This window comes from Anomaloglossus baeobatrachus, chromosome 1 (assembly GCF_048569485.1).
Source record: "Anomaloglossus baeobatrachus isolate aAnoBae1 chromosome 1, aAnoBae1.hap1, whole genome shotgun sequence".
Classification (NCBI taxonomy): Eukaryota; Metazoa; Chordata; class Amphibia; order Anura; family Aromobatidae; genus Anomaloglossus; species Anomaloglossus baeobatrachus.
In genome coordinates, this window is record NC_134353.1 from 3475488 (window position 1) to 3499630 (window position 24143).

Here is a 24143-nt window from a genome sequence, read left to right on the forward strand (position 1 = left end):
ACAGACACTCCCCCGTGTAATATCTTGCATATATTACAGACACTCCCCCGTGTAATATCTTGCATATATTACAGACACTCCCCCGTGTAATATCTTGCATATATTACAGACACTCCCCCATGTAATATCTTGCATATATTACAGACACTCCCCCATGTAATATCACATATATATTACAGACCCTCCCCCGTGTAATATCTTGCATATATTACAGACCCTCCCCCGTGTAATATCTTGCATATATTACAGACACTCCCCCGTGTAATATCATATATATATTACAGACCCTCCCCCGTGTAATATATTGCATATATTACAGACACTCCCTTGTGTAATATCACATATATATTACAGACCCTCCCCCGTGTAATATCTTGCATATATTACAGACACTCCCCCGTGTAATATAACACACATATATTACAGACCCTCCCCCGTGTAATATCTTGCATATATTACAGACACTCCCCCGTATAATATCACATATATATTACAGACCCTCCCCCGTGTAATATCTTGCATATATTACAGACCCTCCCCCGTGTAATATCTTTAATATATTACAGACACTCCCCCGTGTAATATCACATATTTATTACAGACCCTCCCCCGTGTAATATCTTGCATATATTACAGACCCTCCCCTGTGTAATATCTTGCATATATTACAGACACTCCCCCGTGTAATATCTTGCATATATTACAGACACTCCCCCGTGTAATATCTTGCATATATTACAGACACTCCCCCGTGTAATATCTTGCATATATTACAGACACTCCCCCGTGTAATATCACATATATATTACAGACCCTTCCCCGTGTAATATCTTGCATATATTACAGACACTCCCCCGTGTAATATCTTGCATATATTACAGACCCTCCCCCGTGTAATATCATGCATATATTACAGACCCTCCCCCGTGTAATATCTTGCACATATTACAGACACTCCCCCGTGTAATATCTTGCACATACTACAGACACTCCCCCGTGTAATATCTTGCACATATTACAGACACTCCCCCGTGTAATATCTTGCACATATTACAGACACTCCCCCGTGTAATATCTTGCACATATTACAGACACTCCCCCGTGTAATATCTTGCACATATTACAGACACTCCCCCGTGTAATATCTTGCACATATTACAGACACTCCCCCGTGTAATATCTTGCATATATTACAGACACTCCCCCGTGTAATATCTTGCATATATTACAGACACTCCCCCGTGGAATATCTTGCATATATTACAGACACTCCCCCGTGTAATATCTTGCATATATTACAGACCCTCCCCCGTGTAATATCTTGCATATATTACAGACACTCCCCCGTGTAATATCTTGCATATATTACAGACACTCCCCCGATGAATATCTTGCATATATTACAGACACTCCCCCGTGTAATATCTTGCATATATTACAGACACGCCCCCATCTTGTAATATCAGACGGTCAGTGCATATACTCCTACCTTGTTCACAGACACGGTCAGTTCCGGCTCAGTTTTCGGCCCCGGGTGGCATTTTTCGTGGTAACACAGAAGGCGACATCCATGTAACACACAGGACATCCGCTGCCAGGATTTTTGTCCCCTCGCCTGAAACAGTTCCCTGTTGTGGTTAGTATTCAGCCATGTGACGTGACATAACCGGAGCGGGACCGCACGGTATAGAGCGAGTACCTGGATGTGCAGATCACCGGACATCATCTCCTGATTCATACAGTCCGGCTGGGCTGTCAGGCGGCAGCACACACTTCCATATAACGGCAGCCAACAGGAACTCTCATCTGTAAGGACAGCAGCCCGCCATCAGCCCCAGCGCATACACCCATCACCAGCATTATGTATGTCTCAGGAGGATGGCGTCTCCTGAACCCCATCTAAAGAGGTCCCGCCATCAGCCCCAGCGCATACACCCATCACCAGCATTATGTATGTCTCAGGAGGATGGCGTCTCCTCAACCCCATCTAAAGAGGTCCCGCCATCAGCCCCAGCGCATGCACCCATCACCAGCATTATGTATGTCTCAGGAGGATGGCGTCTCCTCAACCCCATCTAAAGAGGTCCCGCCATCAGCCCCAGCACATACACCCATCACCATCATTATTTATGTCTAAGGGGGTCACTCAGGAGGATGGCGTCTCCTCAACCCTATCTAAAGAGGTCCCGCCATCAGCCCCAGCGCATACACCCATCACCAGCATTATGTATGTCTCAGGAGGATGGCGTCTCCTCAACCCTATCTAAAGAGGTCCCGCCATCAGCCCCAGCGCATACACCCATCACCAGCATTATGTATGTCTCAGGAGGATGGCGTCTCCTCAACCCCATCTAAAGAGGTCCCGCCATCAGCCCCAGCGCATGCACCCATCACCAGCATTATGTATGTCTCAGGAGGATGGCGTCTCCTCAACCACATGTAAAGAGGTCCCGCCATCAGCCCCAGCGCATACACCCATCACCAGCATTATGTATGTCTCAGGAGGATGGCGTCTCCTCAACCCCATCTAAAGAGGTCCCGCCATCAGCCCCAGCGCATACACCCATCACCAGCATTATGTATGTCTCAGGAGGATGGCGTCTCCTCAACCCCATCTAAAGAGGTCCCGCCATCAGCCCCAGCGCATACACCCATCACCAGTATTATTTATGTCTAAGGGCTAAGCCACACGGCGAGAAAATCGGTGCGAGTGGAGTGCGATAAAACATCGCATTCCCCTCGGACCAATTCTAGCCTGTGTGTCAGCACACATGGGCGATTATTTTCTCAGCCCTAATCGGACTGAGAAAACAATCGCAGCATGCTGCGATTGTAATCCGAGACTCTTTCTCTCGCACCCATTCAAGTGAATGGGGCGAGAGAAAAATCGCACTGCACTCGCGGTACACCGGTGTACTGCCAGTGCAATGCGAGAATGGCTATAGCTGACTACGCAGGAGAGAGGGAGAGAAATCCCTCCCTCCCCTCCTGAGTGCCGGCCCGCCCCCCGCAGCTGAGGTCTGCTCGCACGAACGGACCTCAGTTGCAAGGACACAAGCATGAGACTCGGCTCTGCTGTACTGCCAGCACGAGCCGAGTCTCATGCAAGGGGATCGCAGTAGTGCCCGTGTGGCCCCAGCCTAAGGGGATCACTCAGGAGGATGGCGTCTCCTCAACCCCATGTAAAGAGGTCCCGCCATCAGCCCCAGCGCATACATCCATCATCATCATTAATTATGTCTAAGGGGAACACTCAGGAGGATGGCGTCTCCTCAACCCCATCTAAAGAGGTCTCGCCATCAGCCCCAGCGCATACACCCATCACCAGCATTATGTATGTCTAAGGGGGTCACTCAGGAGGATGGCGTCTCCTCAACCCCATCTAAAGAGGTCCCACCATCAGCCCCAGCGCATACACCCATCACCAGCATTATGTATGTCTCAGGAGGATGGCGTCTCCTCAACCACATGTAAAGAGGTCCCGCCATCAGCCCCCCACGCATACACCCATCATCATCATTATTTATGTCTAAGGTGAACACTCAGGAGGATGGCGTCTCCTCAACCACATCTACAGAGGTCCCGCCATGGGGTCCCTCCACACGCCTTCTCTGCCTTACCTATATGCCATTATATTAATGCCATTATAGGAAAGCCCTTACGCTGCACACATATCACTTACATAATGATTGTTGTGCTTAGTACGCATAATATCCAGACATCGGATATAATGTAGATATTTGGGATATGGGCTAGATACCATCTGATTTCCTAAATTCTTCCTCATGGGGGGCCCGTGATGGCGACAATGTAAAAGCCTCATCTAATGTAATATGATTTAGACCCCTGATTATCATGATACACACTAGTCAGCACAATTTACAGCTTCCCTCTACTGGAAGGAAGATTCACTTTGGGGGTAGAACTGTACAAGAAGAGAGAAAAACAGAAGAAGCAAGCGGTGACATCATCACCACCAGTCTAAGAAGAATACAAAGAAGCTGTGACATCATCAACAGCCTAAGAACAGTACAACGGAGCTGTGACATCATCATCAGCCTAAGAACAGTACAAGAGAGCTGTGACATCATCAACAGCCTAAGAACAGTACAAGAGAGCTGTGACATCATCATCAGCCTAAGAACAGTACAAGAGATCTGTGACATCATCAACAGCCTAAGAACAGTACAACGGAGCTGTGACATCATCACCACCAGTCTAAGAAGAATACAAAGAAGCTGTGACATCATCAACAGCCTAAGAACAGTACAAAGGAGCTGTCACATCATCACCACCAGTCTAAGAAGAATACAAAGAAGCTGTGACATCATCAACAGCCTAAGAACAGTACAACGGAGCTGTGACATCATCATCAGCCTAAGAACAGTACAAGAGATCTGTGACATCATCAACAGCCTAAGAACAGTACAACGGAGCTGTGACATCATCACCACCAGTGTAAGAAGAATACAAAGAAGCTGTGACATTATCAACAGCCTAAGAACAGTACAACGGAGCTGTGACATCATCATCAGCCTAAGAACAGTACAAGAGATCTGTGACATCATCAACAGCCTAAGAACAGTACAACGGAGCTGTGACATCATCACCACCAGTCTAAGAAGAATACAAAGAAGCTGTGACATCATCAACAGCCTAAGAACAGTACAACGGAGCTGTGACATCATCACCACCAGTCTAAGAAGAATACAAAGAAGCTGTGACATCATCAACAGCCTAAGAACAGTACAACGGAGCTGTGACATCATCACCACCAGTCTAAGAAGAATACAAAGAAGCTGTGACATCATCAACAGCCTAAGAACAGTACAACGGAGCTGTGACATCATCACCACCAGTCTAAGAAGAATACAAAGAAGCTGTGACATCATCAACAGCCTAAGAACAGTACAACGGAGCTGTGACATCATCACCACCAGTCTAAGAAGAATACAAAGAAGCTGTGACATCATCAACAGCCTAAGAACAGTACAACGGAGCTGTGACATCATCAACAGCCTAAGAACAGTACAAGAGAGCTGTGACATCATCAACAGCCTAAGAACAGTACAAGAGAGCTGTGACATCATCAACAGCCTAAGAACAGTACAACGGAGCTGTGACATCATCAACAGCCTAAGAACAGTACAAGAGAGCTGTGACATCATCAACAGCCTAAGAACAGTACAAGAGAGCTGTGACATCATCAACAGCCTAAGAACAGTACAAGAGAGCTGTGACATCATCAACAGCCTAAGAACAGTACAAGAGATCTGTGACATCATCAACAGCCTAAGAACAGTACAAGAGAGCTGTGACATCATCAACAGCCTAAGAAAAGTACAAGACAGCTGTGACATCATCAACAGCCTAAGAACAGTACAAGACAGCTGTGACATCAACAGCCTAAGAAAAGTACAAGAGAGCAGTGACATCATCAACAGCCTAAGAACAGTACAAGAGAGCTGTGACATCATCAACAGCCTAAGAACAGTACAAGACAGCTGTGACATCATCAACAGCCTAAGAACAGTACAAGAGAGCAGTGACATCATCAACAGCCTAAGAACAGTACAAGAGAGCTGTGACATCATCAACAGCCTAAGAACAGTACCAGACAGCTGTGACATCATCAACAGCCTAAGAACAGTACAAGAGAGCTGTGACATCATCAACAGCCTAAGAACAGTACAAGACAGCTGTGACATCAACAGCCTAAGAACAGTACAAGACAGCTGTGACATCATCAGCCTAAGAACAGTACAAGAGAGCTGTGACATCATCAATAGCCTAAGAACAGTACAAGAGAGCTGTGACATCATCAGCCTAAGAACAGTACAAGAGAGCTGTGACATCATCAACAGCCTAAGAACAGTACAAGGGAGCTGTGACATCATCAACAGCCTAAGAACAGTACAAGACAGCTGTGACATCAACAGCCTAAGAACAGTACAAGAGAGCTGTGACATCATCAGCCTAAGAACAGTACAAGAGAGCTGTGACATCATCAACAGCCTAAGAACAGTACAAGGGAGCTGTGACATCATCAACAGCCTAAGAACAGTACAAGACAGCTGTGACATCAACAGCCTAAGAACAGTACAAGAGATCTGTGACATCATCAACAGCCTAAGAACAGTACAAGAGAGCTGTGACATCATCAACAGCCTAAGAACAGTACAAGAGAGCTGTGACATCATCAACAGCCTAAGAACAGTACAAGACAGCTGTGACATCATCAACAGCCTAAGAACAGTACAAGAGAGCTGTGACATCATCAACAGCCTAAGAACAGTACAAGAGAGCTGTGACATCATCAACAGCCTAAGAACAGTACAAGAGATCTGTGACATCATCAACAGCCTAAGAACAGTACAAGGGAGCTGTGACATCATCAACAGCCTAAGAACAGTACAAGAGAGCTGTGACATCATCAACAGCCTAAGAACAGTACAAGAGAGCAGTGACATCATCAACAGCCTAAGAACAGTACAAGACAGCTGTGACATCATCAACAGCCTAAGAACAGTACAAGAGAGCTGTGACATCATCAACAGCCTAAGAACAGTACAAGAGAGCTGTGACATCATCAACAGCCTAAGAACAGTACAAGAGAGCTGTGACATCATCAGCAGCCTAAGAACAGTACAAGAGAGCTGTGACATCATCAACAGCCTAAGAACAGTACAAGAGATCTGTGACATCATCAACAGCCTAAGAACAGTACAAGAGAGCTGTGACATCATCAACAGCCTAAGAACAGTACAAGAGATCTGTGACATCATCAACAGCCTAAGAACAGTACAAGAGAGCAGTGACATCATCAACAGCCTAAGAACAGTACAAGACAGCTGTGACATCATCAACAGCCTAAGAACAGTACAAGACAGCTGTGACATCATCAACAGCCTAAGAACAGTACAAGAGATCTGTGACATCATCAACAGCCTAAGAACAGTACAAGAGAGCTGTGACATCATCAACAGCCTAAGAACAGTACAAGAGAGCTGTGACATCATCAACAGCCTAAGAACAGTACAAGAGAGCTGTGACATCATCAACAGCCTAAGAACAGTACAAGAGATCTGTGACATCATCAACAGCCTAAGAACAGTACAAGACAGCTGTGACATCATCAACAGCCTAAGAACAGTACAAGAGATCTGTGACATCATCAACAGCCTAAGAACAGTACTAGAGAGCTGTGACATCATCAACAGCCTAAGAACAGTACAAGAGAGCTGTGACATCATCAACAGCCTAACAACAGTACAAGAGAGCTGTGACATCATCAACAGCCTAAGAACAGTACAAGACAGCTGTGACATCATCAACAGCCTAAGAACAGTACAAGAGAGCTGTGACATCATCAACAGCCTAAGGACAGTACAAGAGAGCTGTGACATCATCAACAGCCTAAGAACAGTACAAGACAGCTGTGACATCATCAACAGCCTAAGAACAGTACAAGAGAGCTGTGACATCATCAACAGCCTAAGAACAGTACAAGACAGCTGTGACATCATCAACAGCCTAAGAACAGTACAAGAGAGCTGTGACATCATCAACAGCCTAAGAACAGTACAAGAGAGCAGTGACATCATCAACAGCCTAAGAACAGTACAAGAGAGCAGTGACATCATCAACAGCCTAAGAACAGTACAAGAGAGCTGTGACATCATCAACAGCCTAAGAATAGTACAAGAGAGCTGTGACATCATCAACAGCCTAAGAACAGTACAAGACAGCTGTGACATCAACAGCCTAAGAACAGTACAAGAGAGCTGTGACATCATCAACAGCCTAAGAACAGTACAAGAGAGCAGTGACATCATCAACAGCCTAAGTACAGTAGAAGAGAGCTGTGACATGATCAACAGCCTAAGAACAGTACAAGACAGCTGTGACATCATCAACAGCCTAAGAACAGTACAAGAGAGCAGTGACATCATCAACAGCCTAAGAACAGTACAAGAGAGCTGTGACATCATCATCAGCCTAAGAACTGTACAAGACAGCTGTGACATCATCAACAGCCTAAGAACAGTACAAGACAGCTGTGACATCATCAACAGCCTAAGAACAGTACAAGAGAGCTGTGACATCATCAACAGCCTAAGAACAGTACAAGACAGCTGTGACATCATCATCAGCCTAAGAACAGTACAAGAGATCTGTGACATCATCAACAGCCTAAGAACAGTACAAGACAGCTGTGACATCATCAACAGCCTAAGAACAGTACAAGAGATCTGTGACATCATCAACAGCCTAAGAACAGTACAAGAGAGCTGTGACATCATCAACAGCCTAAGAACAGTACAAGACAGCTGTGACATCATCAACAGCCTAAGAACAGTACAAGAGAGCTGTGACATCATCAACAGCCTAAGACCAGTACAAGACAGCTGTGACATCATCAACAGCCTAAGAACAGTACAAGACAGCTGTGACATCATCAACAGCCTAAGAACAGTACAAGAGATCTGTGACATCATCAACAGCCTAAGAACAGTACAAGAGAGCTGTGACATCATCAACAGCCTAAGAACAGTACAAGAGAGCTGTGACATCATCAACAGCCTAACAACAGTACAAGAGAGCTGTGACATCATCAACAGCCTAAGAACAGTACAAGACAGCTGTGACATCATCAACAGCCTAAGAACAGTACAAGAGAGCTGTGACATCATCAACAGCCTAAGAACAGTACAAGAGAGCTGTGACATCATCAACAGCCTAAGAACAGTACAAGAGATCTGTGACATCATCAACAGCCTAAGAACAGTACAAGAGAGCTGTGACATCATCAACAGCCTAAGAACAGTACAAGAGATCTGTGACATCATCAACAGCCTAAGAACAGTACAAGAGAGCTGTGACATCATCAACAGCCTAAGAACAGTACAAGAGAGCTGTGACATCATCAACAGCCTAAGAACAGTACAAGAGAGCTGTGACATCATCAACAGCCTAAGAACAGTACAAGAGAGCAGTGACATCATCAACAGCCTAAGAACAGTACAAGAGAGCTGTGACATCATCAACAGCCTAAGAACAGTACAAGAGAGCTGTGACATCATCAACAGCCTAAGAACAGTACAAGAGAGCTGTGACATCATCAACAGCCTAAGAACAGTACAAGAGAGCTGTGACATCATCAACAGCCTAAGAACAGTACAAGACAGCTGTGACATCATCAACAGCCTAAGAACAGTACAAGAGAGCTGTGACATCATCAACAGCCTAAGAACAGTACAAGAGAGCTGTGACATCAACAGCCTAAGAACAGTACAAGAGAGCTGTGACATCATCAACAGCCTAAGAACAGTACAAGAGAGCTGTGACATCATCAACAGCCTAAAAACAGTACAAGAGAGCTGTGACATCATCAACAGCCTAAGAACAGTACAAGACAGCTGTGACATCATCAACAGCCTAAGAACAGTACAAGAGAGCTGTGACATCATCAACAGCCTAAGAACAGTACAAGAGAGCTGTGACATCATCAACAGCCTAAGAACAGTACAAGACAGCTGTGACATCATCAACAGCCTAAGAACAGTACAAGAGAGCTGTGACATCATCAACAGCCTAAGAACAGTACAAGAGATCTGTGACATCATCAACAGCCTAAGAACAGTACAAGAGAGCTGTGACATCATCAACAGCCTAAGAACAGTACAAGAGAGCTGTGACATCATCAACAGCCTAAGAACAGTACAAGAGATCTGTGACATCATCAACAGCCTAAGAACAGTACAAGAGATCTGTGACATCATCAACAGCCTAAGAACAGTACAAGACAGCTGTGACATCATCAACAGCCTAAGAACAGTACAAGAGAGCTGTGACATCATCAACAGCCTAAGAACAGTACAAGACAGCTGTGACATCATCAACAGCCTAAGAACAGTACAAGACAGCTGTGACATCATCAACAGCCTAAGAACAGTACAAGAGATCTGTGACATCATCAACAGCCTAAGAACAGTACAAGACAGCTGTGACATCATCAACAGCCTAAGAACAGTACAAGAGAGCTGTGACATCATCAACAGCCTAAGAACAGTACAAGACAGCTGTGACATCATCAACAGCCTAAGAACAGTACAAGAGATCTGTGACATCATCAACAGCCTAAGAACAGTACAAGACAGCTGTGACATCATCAACAGCCTAAGAACAGTACAAGAGAGCTGTGACATCATCAACAGCCTAAGAACAGTACAAGACAGCTGTGACATCATCAACAGCCTAAGAACAGTACAAGAGATCTGTGACATCATCAACAGCCTAAGAACAGTACAAGAGAGCTGTGACATCATCAACAGCCTAAGAACAGTACAAAAGATCTGTGACATCATCAACAGCCTAAGAACAGTACAAGAGAGCTGTGACATCATCATCAGCCTAAGAACAGTACAAGAAAGCTGTGACATCATCAACAGCCTAAGAACAGTACAAGACAGCTGTGACATCATCAACAGCCTAAGAACAGTACAACGGAGCTGTGACATCATCAACAGCCTAAGAACAGTACAAGGGAGCTGTGACATCATCAACAGCCTAAGAACAGTACAAGACAGCTGTGACATCATCAACAGCCTAAGAACAGTACAAGAGAGCAGTGACATCATCAACAGCCTAAGAACAGTACAAGAGAGCTGTGACATCATCAACAGCCTAAGAACAGTACAAGACAGCTGTGACATCATCAACAGCCTAAGAACAGTACAAGAGAGCTGTGACATCATCAACAGCCTAAGAACAGTACAAGACAGCTGTGACATCATCAACAGCCTAAGAACAGTACAAGAGAGCTGTGACATCATCAACAGCCTAAGAACAGTACAAGACAGCTGTGACATCATCAACAGCCTAAGAACAGTACAAGAGAGCTGTGACATCATCAACAGCCTAAGAACAGTACAAGGGAGCTGTGACATCATCAACAGCCTAAGAACAGTACAAGAGAGCTGTGACATCATCAACAGCCTAAGAACAGTACAAGAGAGCTGTGACATCATCAACAGCCTAAGAACAGTACAAGACAGCTGTGACATCATCAACAGCCTAAGAACAGTACAAGAGAGCAGTGACATCATCAACAGCCTAAGAACAGTACAAGAGAGCAGTGACATCATCAACAGCCTAAGAACAGTACAAGAGAGCTGTGACATCATCAACAGCCTAAGAACAGTACAAGACAGCTGTGACATCATCAACAGCCTAAGAACAGTACAAGACAGCTGTGACATCATCAACAGCCTAAGAACAGTACAAGACAGCTGTGACATCATCAACAGCCTAAGAACAGTACAAGACAGCTGTGACATCATCAACAGCCTAAGAACAGTACAAGAGATCTGTGACATCATCAACAGCCTAAGAACAGTACAAGACAGCTGTGACATCATCAACAGCCTAAGAACAGTACAAGAGAGCTGTGACATCATCAACAGCCTAAGAATAGTACAAGAGAGCTGTGACATCATCAACAGCCTAAGAACAGTACAAGAGAGCTGTGACATTATCAACAGCCTAAGAACAGTACAAGAGAGCTGTGACATCATCAACAGCCTAAGAACAGTACAAGACAGCTGTGACATCATCAACAGCCTAAGAACAGTACAAGAGATCTGTGACATCATCAACAGCCTAAGAACAGTACAAGAGAGCTGTGACATCATCAACAGCCTAAGAACAGTACAAAAGATCTGTGACATCATCAACAGCCTAAGAACAGTACAAGAGAGCTGTGACATCATCATCAGCCTAAGAACAGTACAAGAAAGCTGTGACATCATCAACAGCCTAAGAACAGTACAAGACAGCTGTGACATCATCAACAGCCTAAGAACAGTACAACGGAGCTGTGACATCATCAACAGCCTAAGAACAGTACAAGGGAGCTGTGACATCATCAACAGCCTAAGAACAGTACAAGACAGCTGTGACATCATCAACAGCCTAAGAACAGTACAAGAGAGCAGTGACATCATCAACAGCCTAAGAACAGTACAAGAGAGCTGTGACATCATCAACAGCCTAAGAACAGTACAAGACAGCTGTGACATCATCAACAGCCTAAGAACAGTACAAGAGAGCTGTGACATCATCAACAGCCTAAGAACAGTACAAGAGAGCAGTGACATCATCAACAGCCTAAGAACAGTACAAGAGAGCTGTGACATCATCAACAGCCTAAGAACAGTACAAGACAGCTGTGACATCATCAACAGCCTAAGAACAGTACAAGAGAGCTGTGACATCATCAACAGCCTAAGAACAGTACAAGGGAGCTGTGACATCATCAACAGCCTAAGAACAGTACAAGAGAGCTGTGACATCATCAACAGCCTAAGAACAGTACAAGAGAGCTGTGACATCATCAACAGCCTAAGAACAGTACAAGGGAGCTGTGACATCATCAACAGCCTAAGAACAGTACAAGAGAGCTGTGACATCATCAACAGCCTAAGAACAGTACAAGAGAGCTGTGACATCATCAACAGCCTAAGAACAGTACAAGAGAGCTGTGACATCATCAACAGCCTAAGAACAGTACAAGAGAGCTGTGACATCATCAACAGCCTAAGAACAGTACAAGGGAGCTGTGACATCATCAACAGCCTAAGAACAGTACAAGAGAGCTGTGACATCATCAACAGCCTAAGAACAGTACAAGAGAGCTGTGACATCATCAACAGCCTAAGAACAGTACAAGAGAGCTGTGACATCATCAGCAGCCTAAGAACAGTACAAGAGAGCTGTGACATCATCAACAGCCTAAGAACAGTACAAGAGAGCTGTGACATCATCAACAGCCTAAGAACAGTACAAGAGAGCTGTGACATCATCAACAGCCTAAGAACAGTACAAGACAGCTGTGACATCATCAACAGCCTAAGAACAGTACAAGACAGCTGTGACATCATCAACAGCCTAAGAACAGTACAAGAGAGCTGTGACATCATCAACAGCCTAAGAACAGTACAAGAGATCTGTGACATCATCAACAGCCTAAGAACAGTACAAGAGAGCTGTGACATCATCAACAGCCTAAGAACAGTACAAAACAGCTGTGACATCATCAACAGCCTAAGAACAGTACAAGACAGCTGTGACATCATCAACAGCCTAAGAACAGTACAAGAGAGCTGTGACATCATCAACAGCCTAAGAACAGTACAAGAGAGCTGTGACATCATCAACAGCCTAAGAACAGTACAAGAGAGCTGTGACATCAACAGCCTAAGAACAGTACAAGAGATCTGTGACATCATCAACAGCCTAAGAACAGTACAAGAGAGCAGTGACATCATCAACAGCCTAAGAACAGTACAAGAGAGCTGTGACATCATCAACAGCCTAAGAACAGTACAAGAGATCTGTGACATCATCAACAGCCTAAGAACAGTACAAGACAGCTGTGACATCATCAACAGCCTAAGAACAGTACAAGACAGCTGTGACATCATCAACAGCCTAAGAACAGTACAAGAGAGCTGTGACATCATCAACAGCCTAAGAACAGTACAAGAGAGCTGTGACATCATCAACAGCCTAAGAACAGTACAAGAGAGCTGTGACATCATCGGCATAGGAACAGCTAAAAAAGCTGTGACATCATCAACAGCCTAAGAACAGTACAAGGGAGCTGTGACATCATTAACAGCCTACAGTGCCTTGCGAAAGTATTCAGCCCCTTGAATTTTTCAACCTTTTCCCACATTTCAGGCTTCAAACATAAAGATAAAATGTGAATGTTCTGGTGAAGAATCAACAACAAGTGACACAATTGTGAAGAGGAAGGAAATTTGTTGCTTATGTTAAATTTTTGTAAAAAATAAATACCTGAAAATTGGTGCGTGCAATATTATTCATCCCCTGTAAGTGAATACTTTGTAGCGCCCCCTTTTGCAGCGATTACAGCACAGTCTCTTGGGGGATGTGTCTATCAGTTTTGCACATGGAGAGGTGAAATTCTCGCCCATTCTTTGTAAACAGCTGGAGCCGAGTGAGGTTGGATGGAGGCGTTTGTGAACAGCAGTTTTCAGCTTTTTCCACAGATTCTCGATTGGGTTCAGGTCTGGACTGTGACTTGGCCATTCTAACACCTGGATACGGTTATTTGTGAACCATTCCATTGTAGATTTTGCTTTATGTTTGGGATCATTGTCTCGTTGGAAGACAAATCTCCGTCCCAATCTCAGGTCTTTTGCAGACTCCAACAGGTTTTCTTCAAGAATGGTCCTGTATTTGGCTCCATCCATCTTCCCATCAATTTTACCATCTTCCCTGTCCCTGCTGAAGAACAGCAGGCCCAAACCATGATGCTGCCACCACCATGTTTGACAGTGGGGATGGTGTGTTTGGGGTGATGAGCTGTGTTGCTTTTATCATTTGGCATTGTGCTCACATAGTTGGATTTTGGTTTCCTCTGAGCAGAGCCCCTTCCTCCACATGTTTGGTGTCTCCAGGCGGCTTGTGGCAAACTTTACACAACACTTTTTATGGATATCTTTGAGAAATGGCTTTCTTCTTGCCACTCTTCCATTAAGGTCAGATTTGTGCAGTGTACGACTGATTGTTGTGCTATGGACAGACTCTCCCTCCTCAGCTGTAGATCTCTGCAGATCATCCAGAGTGATCATGGGCCTCTTGGCTGCATCTCTGATCAGTCTTCTCCTTGTGTGAGATGACAGTTTGGATGGACGGCCGGGTCTTGGTAGATTTGCAGTGGTATGAGTCTCCTTCCATTTCTATATGATCGCTTGCACAGTGCTCTTTGGGATGTTTAAAGTTGTGGAAATCTTTTTGTAACCAAATCCGGCTTTAAACTTCTCCACAACAGTATCCTGGACCTGCCTGTTGTGTTCCTTGGTCTTCATGATGCTCTCTGGGCTTTACACAGACCCCTCAGCCTATCACAGAGCAGGGGCATTATACGGAGGCTTGTTACACACAGGGGATTATATTTATCATCAGTCATTTAGGACAACATTGCATCATTCAGAGATCCTCAATCAACTTCTGGAGGGAGTTTCTGCACTGACAGTAAAGGGGATGAATAATATTGCACACCCCAATTTTCAGTTTATTATTTATTTATAAAAGTTTAAAATAAGTGTGAGGTAAATCCGGAGATATGACGATAAATCATGATATTCAAGTATGTCAGGAAGCCCTCTCCTGGTGTCACCCCCCCTTTCCTTCACACAACTGGTTTAGCAACAAATCCCATGGCCATCTCCTGTGATATGGAGATGAGGTGGTGTGGGAACAATGGACACAGGATGACTCCCTGCCGTCACCCTGTAACAAGAGTTGTATCTCATTAGCAAGGCTATGGAACTAGCTAGACAGAACGACTCCAGTAAAAAATGGTTCATATCTCGCAAGCCATATTTCCGATAAATACGGCAACCATAAAAATGGTGTTTTCGCATGCGGACGATGCTGGCACACCTTTTTTATGGGAGCGGGAGCTTGGGAAATACCCCAGGCGTGATATCAGCCAATGGGGAACTAATAGACAAGTCATGAGTCCTCTCGTTCTGTAGCTAAATTCATAACTATCACAATGAGAGCATTGGCGTCCGCCTACGACGCTCCCAGGCAAAGTTATGGCCATATTCCATGTTGTGGATTTTGTCCATAACTCCAGCCAGGGGTGGAGCAGTGCTCCCTCTGAGGTCACGAAGGTAGGAGGGGACCTGGATTTGCCCAGGTTGATAACCCTACTTCGGCCATTTTCCAGGGTTCTTTCGCTGGGGGTCACGTGTAGGAAACATCTGTGGGAGTTCCTGGAAACCTGGTCTACAGCGCCCCCCTGTGGCCAGACGCACAAGGTAACTGATTGAATTGCATACCTGTTTGTAAACCATGCTTTATCTGTAACTGTACTCTGACATAACTGTATATTCTGTAGATTCCCTATTGTATATATTGTAGTTCTAGTGTGCTTTAGGCTGATTAAATTATATAATTAATCTTGGGCTGTTCTGTTATCTCGATCTTGAATCCCACCGCTGCCACCAATATGTCACAAACCACCGGGGGGGTCACTCAGAAATCCCCCGCGCTGGCTACCAGTACGTCACAATCGGGGGGTAACAAGTGGGGGGGTCACCCCTCCTTTATACCTCCCGACCGACAGACAGAGCACGTGACGCGCTCTCTAGCGCCCCTCTTATAGTCAGGCCAATTATGGAATTGCCCGACAATAAGCAAGGAGGCCGCTATACTACTTATGCCGATTATTGAAGGGTCCCCGGTGAGAGTAGGGTATATATTCCCCCGACCTCCGCGGGCGGAATATATAATATCTTCCCGAATCTCACTGGCCTCCCCACAATAATCCTTGGCACAATTCGCTGCCACCAACCGCTTCACGGTAACTATTAGCCGAACACACAGACGTGGGATTCAAGATCGAGATAACAGAACAGCCCAAGATTAATTATATAATTAATCTTGGGCTGTTCTGTTATCTCGATCTCGAATCCCACGTCTGTGTGTTCGGCTAATAGTTACCGTGAAGCGGTTGGTGGCAGCGAGTTGTGCCAAGGATTATTGTGGGGAGGCCAGTGAGACTCGGGAAGATATTATATATTCCGCCCGCGGAGGTCGGGGGAATATATACCCTACTCTCACCGGGGACCCTTCACTAATCGGCATAAGTAGTATAGCGGCCTCCTTGCTTATTGTCGGGCAATTCCATAATTGGCCTGACTATAAGAGGGGCGCTAGAGAGCGCGTCACGTGCTCTGTCTGTCGGTCGGGAGGTATAAAGGAGGGGTGACTCCTGCTTGTTACCCCCCGATCGTGACGTACTGGTAGCCAGCGCGGGTGACTTGGCTGTCCATCACGTGGACACTGGGGATCATCCCCCGATCCGGCGTTCAGCATATCGGGTCTCCCTGGAGGTGCAGCAACACATGCGCCAGGAGATTGACGAGATGCTGAAGCTGGGGGTGATCCAGGCATCCAACAGCGCTTGGGCCTCGCCTGTAGTCCTCGTCCCTAAGAAGGACCGAACCACTCGGTTCTGCGTGGACTACAGGGGGCTCAATGCTGTCACGGTCGCCGATGCGTACCCAATGCCACGCATCGATGACCTGCTCGATCAGTTGGCCGGGGCTCAGTACCTGACCATCATGGATCTGAGCCGGGGATATTGGCAGATCCCCCTGACTCGCAAGGCCAGGGAACGCTCTGCCTTTATTACCCCATTTGGACTATACGAGTCCACGGTGATGCCATTCGGGATGAGGAATGCCCCTGCCACTTTCCAGCGGATGGTCAACACCCTGCTCAAGGGACTTGAAGGGTACGCGGCCGCGTACCTAGATGACATTGCCGTCTTCAGTCCCACCTGGGAGGACCACCTAGAGCATCTAGCACAGGTGCTCAGGCGGATCCACCGGGCAGGTTTGACCATCAAGCCGGGAAAGTGTCAGCTGGCCATGAGCGAGGTCCAGTACCTCGGTCACCGGGTAGGCGGGAGAACACTGAAGCCCGAGCCTGAGAAAGTGGAGGCCATCGCATCCTGGCCCACCCCCAGGACCAAGAAGCAGGTGATGTCCTTCTTGGGGACCGCTGGGTACTATAGGAGGTTTGTTCCATGCTATAGTAGCCTGGCAAAGCCCTTGACGGACCTCACCAAGAAGAAGCTGCCCTCTGCAGTCGATTGGACAATGGACTGCGAGACAGCCTTCCGGGCCCTAAAGGACGCCCTGTCCAGCCCGCCCGTGCTACAGGCAGCCGACTTCACGCGGCCGTTTGTAGTACAGACCGACGCCAGTGACTTCGGCCTCGGTGCGGTGCTCAGCCAGGTGGACTCTGCGAGCCAAGAGCACCCAGTCTTGTACCTGAGCCGGAAGCTGTTACCGAGGGAAGTGGCCTATTCCACAATGGAGAAGGAGTGCCTGGCCATAGTGTGGGCCCTGCAGCGTCTGCAACCCTATCTATACGGGCGCCACTTCATCGTGGAGACGGACCACAATCCCCTCAGCTGGTTGCACACCGTCTCTGGGACGAATGGGCGATTGTTGCGATGGAGCCTTGCGCTCCAGCAATACAACTTCACCATTCGCCACAAAAGGGGCCGTGACCACGGTAACGCAGACGGGCTGTCCCGACAAGGAGAGGTCGCGGACGGGCGCACGGGGGAACACCGGAGTGTGCTGCCCCCTAGCGCCCTCAAAAGGGGGGAGGTGTGAGGTAAATCCGGAGATATGACGATAAATCATGATATTCAAGTATGTCAGGAAGCCCTCTCCTGGTGTCACCCCCCCTTTCCTTCACACAACTGGTTTAGCAACAAATCCCATGGCCATCTCCTGTGATATGGAGATGAGGTGGTGTGGGAACAATGGACACAGGATGACTCCCTGCCGTCACCCTGTAACAAGAGTTGTATCTCATTAGCAAGGCTATGGAACTAGCTAGACAGAACGACTCCAGTAAAAAATGGTTCATATCTCGCAAGCCATATTTCCGATAAATACGGCAACCATAAAAATGGTGTTTTCGCATGCGGACGATGCTGGCACACCTTTTTTATGGGAGCGGGAGCTTGGGAAATACCCCAGGCGTGATATCAGCCAATGGGGAACTAATAGACAAGTCATGAGTCCTCTCGTTCTGTAGCTAAATTCATAACTATCACAATGAGAGCATTGGCGTCCGCCTACGACGCTCCCAGGCAAAGTTATGGCCATATTCCATGTTGTGGATTTTGTCCATAACTCCAGCCAGGGGTGGAGCAGTGCTCCCTCTGAGGTCACGAAGGTAGGAGGGGACCTGGATTTGCCCAGGTTGATAACCCTACTTCGGCCATTTTCCAGGGTTCTTTCGCTGGGGGTCACGTGTAGGAAACATCTGTGGGAGTTCCTGGAAACCTGGTCTACAGCGCCCCCCTGTGGCCAGACGCACAAGGTAACTGATTGAATTGCATACCTGTTTGTAAACCATGCTTTATCTGTAACTGTACTCTGACATAACTGTATATTCTGTAGATTCCCTATTGTATATATTGTAGTTCTAGTGTGCTTTAGGCTGATTAAATTATATAATTAATCTTGGGCTGTTCTGTTATCTCGATCTTGAATCCCACGTCTGTGTGTTCGGCTAATAGTTACCGTGAAGCGGTTGGTGGCAGCGAATTGTGCCAAGGATTATTGTGGGGAGGCCAGTGAGATTCGGGAAGATATTATATATTCCGCCCGCGGAGGTCGGGGGAATATATACCCTACTCTCACCGGGGACCCTTCAATAATCGGCATAAGTAGTATAGTGGCCTCCTTGCTTATTGTCGGGCAATTCCATAATTGGCCTGACTATAAGAGGGGCGCTAGAGAGCGCGTCACGTGCTCTGTCTGTCGGTCGGGAGGTATAAAGGAGGGGTGACCCCCCCACTTGTTACCCCCCGATTGTGACGTACTGGTAGCCAGCGCGGGGGATTTCTGAGTGACCCCCCCGGTGGTTTGTGACAATAAGCAATAAATTTCCTTCCTCTTCACAATTGTGTCACTCGTTGTTGATTCTTCACCAGAACATGAACATTTTAACTTTATGTTTGAAGCCTGAAATGTGGGAAAAGGTTGAGAAATTCAAGGGGGCTCAATACTTTCGCAAGGCACTGTAAGAATAGTACAAGGGAGGTGTGACATCTCTGCCATCCTAAGAATAGTACAAGAGAGCCGTGACATCATCGCCAGTCTAAGAACAGTACAGGGGAGCTCCGGTGCATGGGAGAGGCGGCTGAGATGGCTGCCAGGTGAGCAATCAGCTGAAGCATCGCTCCGCCATCTGCCATCTAATGTGTATGGTGGCTTAAAACGATACAAGCACAGATGTGAACACACCAGAAGCGAAGAGCTGTGGAGGCCACCTGCAGACATTGGGAGGACAGAGCTGTGGAGGACAGAGCTGTGGAGGACAGAGCTGTGGAGGCCACCTGCAGACATTGGGAGGACAGAGCTGTGGAGGACAGAGCTGTGGAGGACAGTGCTGTGGAGGACAGTGCTGTGGAGGACAGAGCTGTGGAGGACAGAGCTGTGGAGGACAGTGCTGTGGAGGACAGAGCAGTGGAGGACAGAGCTGTGGAGGACAGAGCTGTGGAGGACAGAGCTGTGGAGGACAGAGCTGTGGAGGCCACCTGCAGACATTGGGAGGTCACAGCTGTGGAGGCCACCTGCAGACATTGGGAGGACAGAGCTGTGGAGGCCACCTGCAGACATTGGGAGGACAGAGCTGTGGAGGCCACCTGCAGACATTGGGAGGACAGAACTGTGAAGGACAGAGCTGTGGAGGACATAGCTGTGAAGGACACCTGCAGACATTGGGAGGTCACAGCTGTGAAGGACACCTGCAGACATTGGGAGGTCACAGCTGTGGAGGCCACCTGCAGACATTGGGAGGACAGAGCTGTGGAGGCCACCTGCAGACATTGGGAGGACAGAGCTGTGGAGGCCACCTGCAGACATTGGGAGGACAGAACTGTGAAGGACAGAGCTGTGGAGGACATAGCTGTGAAGGACACCTGCAGACATTGGGAGGTCACAGCTGTGAAGGACACCTGCAGACATTGGGAGGTCACAGCTGTGGAGGCCACCTGCAGACATTGGGAGGACAGAGCTGTGGAGGCCACCTGCAGACATTGGGAGGACAGAGCTGTGGAGGCCACCTGCAGACATTGGGAGGACAGAACTGTGAAGGACAGAGCTGTGGAGGACATAGCTGTGAAGGACACCTGCAGACATTGGGAGGTCACAGCTGTGAAGGACACCTGCAGACATTGGGAGGTCACAGCTGTGGAGGCCACCTGCAGACATTGGGAGGTCACAGCTGTGGAGGCCACCTGCAGACATTGGGAGGTCACAGCTGTGGAGGTCACCTTCAGACATTGGGAGGACAGGGCTGTGGAGGACAGAGCTGTGGAGGACAGAGCTGTGGAGGACACCTGCTCCTTTCTGTGCAGCGAGTTCCTTACCTGAGCTGCTGATGGTGAGATCGTGAGTTCTGAATCCGTCCTGCACGTGGGCCAGCGTCAGCTTGGTGTGGGCCAGAAGGTGAAATTTCGGCCCCCTGAGGAAGAAGCAGCAAACAATATGAAGCGAGCACAGACTTCACAGAGGAGACCAGGATAGTCTTTCATAGTGATGGGTGGACTCACAGATACTCGGAGTTGATGGGTCCAACCTGGTTACAAAAACACAAAAACTTGGTGTGGCCCGGAACTGATACCGGATATCGGGCCGCACAAAGGTCCCCATATAAGTATATGGAGAGCACAATCCAGCGCTTTAAAATGATGTCAGAAGGTATAGGGAATTAGAGCAAGTGCATTATACTAACCGAGTCTCTGGCACGTCTCTAAGGCTACTTTTGGGGCCGCTCATTATCCTTCATACATTTTCACTGCTTCCCTGCCCATCAGCAGTCCCGCCATCTTTGATTGGCTGCAGTCAGACAGCGCCCCCAGGCTGTGTGACAATGTGTCTGACTGCAATCTATCAGATTCACGTAATGAGCAGTGACATTACTTATGTTATTTGCGGTCACAGCTGGAGGTTCCCATGGTCCACCTGTGATCACAGGTAACCTGACCTGAGGTCACTCAGTTTAATGTGGTCACCTGAGGTCAGTCTACCTGCAATCACAGGTGGAGGACTGAGGGAACCTCCAGCTGTGACCGCAAATAACATGAGTAATGTCACTGTGTGGATCTATATAGTATAGTACTATTATAACTGTATAGTAGTGTTATTGTGTGGATCTGATACAATGCAGTCAGACACGCTGTCACACAGGCTGCGGGAGGTGTCTGACTGCAACCAATCAAAGACGTGACATCATTGCTCATCACGTGGCTCAGTCTCTGCCTGAAGCTCACAGTGGGCGGTCATGTTATATGGCCACGCGCTGTCAATTCAGATGTAGCAGAGCTGGAATCGTTGTCGGACCTCGTGTGGATTACGTCAGACTTGGCTGTTTTGGGGGTTAATAAAGGGGTGAAACAAGGTGGGGGATTTTGTATTTTATTCTCATAGACACCTCTCATTACTATAAATCACAAAATGCCAAACAATATGTGGTTGTTTCCCCACAATAGTGGTGAAGCTTCAATCATCAGACCGTACACTAAAATCTGAAGCCAGTAGTCAGATTAAAGAAGCTAAGGAAATCATGAACATTTAAAATAGAAGTGGCGAAACGTACGTTGGGGTAGAGGGACATGGATGTTATGGTCAGTAGTAAGTATCAATTGTATTTAAGTGATTCCTACACTCAGGTGGCTGTGAATGATCGGATTATTTAGCCTTCAGCATTAGCAGCAGTTGACATGTGCAATACACTATTTGGAGGATCTATAAATCCCAGCCTTGCTGCACTGCACTTAGCACTTTGCCCTCAATCAATCATGCTTGTAGTGAATGGTAGCGTGTGATTCCTATGTCACTGAATTACACAGTAGTCACATATTACAAGATTTAGTGCTGTTTATTTATTGGTATAAGGCAATGTTGGTGTTATATTCGTGTTCCTGGGATTGATGTTACTAACCAGTGACTTTATACAGCACAGCGCACTTTATATCACTTGTTCTATTTATGCATTTTCTATGACTGCTATATTTATCTATTTATTGCTTTTTTTGTAATATGATATAAAATATATTTTCTGCAAGGCAATTACATTTTTTTATACCGGCATTAATATTACACTTCTCTGCCCCCTCCATGTCCCTGGGTCTTACACTCCTCTGACCCCCTCCATGTCCCTGGGTCTTACACTCCTCTGACCCCTCTATGTCGCTGGGTCTTACACTCCTCTGACCCCTCCTCTGACCCCTCCATGTCCCTGGGTCTAACACTCCTCTAACCCCTCCATGTCCCTGGGTCTAACACTCCTCTGATCCCCCCATGTCCCTGGATCTTACACTCCTCTGACCCCTCCATGTCCCTGTATCTTACACTCCTCTGACCCCTCCATGTCTCTGGGTCTAACACTCCTCTGACCCCTCTATGTCCCTGGGTCTTACACTCCTCTGACCCCTCCATGTCCCTGGGTCTAACACTCCTCTAACCCCTCCTTGTCCCTGGGTTTTACACTCCTCTGACCCCTCCATATCCCTGGGTCTTACACTCCTCTGACACCTCCATGTCCCTGGGTCTTACACTCCTCTGACCCCTCTATGTCCCTGGGTCTTACACTCCTCTGACCCCTCCATGTCCCTGGGTCTTACACTCCTCTGACCCCCCCATGTCCCTGGGTCTTACACTCCTCTGACTCCTCCATGTCCCTGGGTCTTACACTCCTCTGACCCCTCCATGTGCCTGGGTCTTACACTCCTCTGACCCCTCCATGTCCCTGGGTCTTACACTCCTCTGACCCCTCCATGTCCCTGGGTTTAACACTCCTCTGACACCCCCCCCATGTCCATGGGTCTTACACTCCTCTGACCCCTCCCTGTCCCTGGGTCTTATACTGTGGAACTTGTTTATCATTTTATTTTTTTGAATTTTGAATAATAATTAATATTTTAAATGATCATGATTTCCTTAGCTTTTTTAATTTTAATACCGGCTTCAGATTATAGTGTACACTACCTCTCATTACTAATCTAGGGCTTAGTGGCAGCTGTGAGCTGTCATTAACACCTTATTACCCAGATTGCCACAGCGCCAGGGCAACCGGGAAGAGCCAGGTAAAGTGCCGGGCTTGTCGCATCTAATGTATGTGGCAATCCTGGGCGGCTACAAGCTGTTATTTTTAGGCTGAGAGGGTCCAATAAGCATGGGTCTCCCTAGCCTGAGAATACCAGCCCCCAGGTGTTGGCTTTATCATGGCTAGGTATTAAAACTTGGGGGGACCACACACCAGTTTTTCAAAATTGTTTAAAAAAAAAAATTACAAAAAAAAAGCCGCGTGCGGTTCGTCTTATTTTGATTGACAGCCAAGATAAGTGCACGGCTGGGGGCGCTGCCTGTAGCCGTGGGCTTTATCTGTGCTGGTATGAGCAGACCCTATGACTATTTATTTTTATAGCAATAGAGAAACAGACACACACCGCGCCTGTGATTGGTTGCAGTCAGCGCTGTCACACAGGCTGGGGCGCATCTGACTGC

At 47.0% G+C, this 24143-nt stretch overlaps 1 protein-coding gene across 5 annotated transcripts in view; it reads right to left on the reverse strand.

The window, feature by feature from the left end:
* The window catches only part of RTKN (rhotekin), a 194207-nt gene that overhangs the window by 97241 nt on the left and 72823 nt on the right, over positions 1 to 24143 (reverse strand). For all 5 annotated transcript variants that reach the window (XM_075345581.1, XM_075345571.1, XM_075345561.1 and 2 more), the window contains 3 exons: positions 21005 to 21099; positions 1700 to 1806; positions 1490 to 1615 (listed from right to left, as the gene is read on the reverse strand). In XM_075345581.1, coding sequence (XP_075201696.1) covers positions 1490 to 1615; positions 1700 to 1806; positions 21005 to 21099 — 328 coding nt within the window. The remainder of the gene's footprint in view (positions 1 to 1489; positions 1616 to 1699; positions 1807 to 21004; positions 21100 to 24143) is intronic.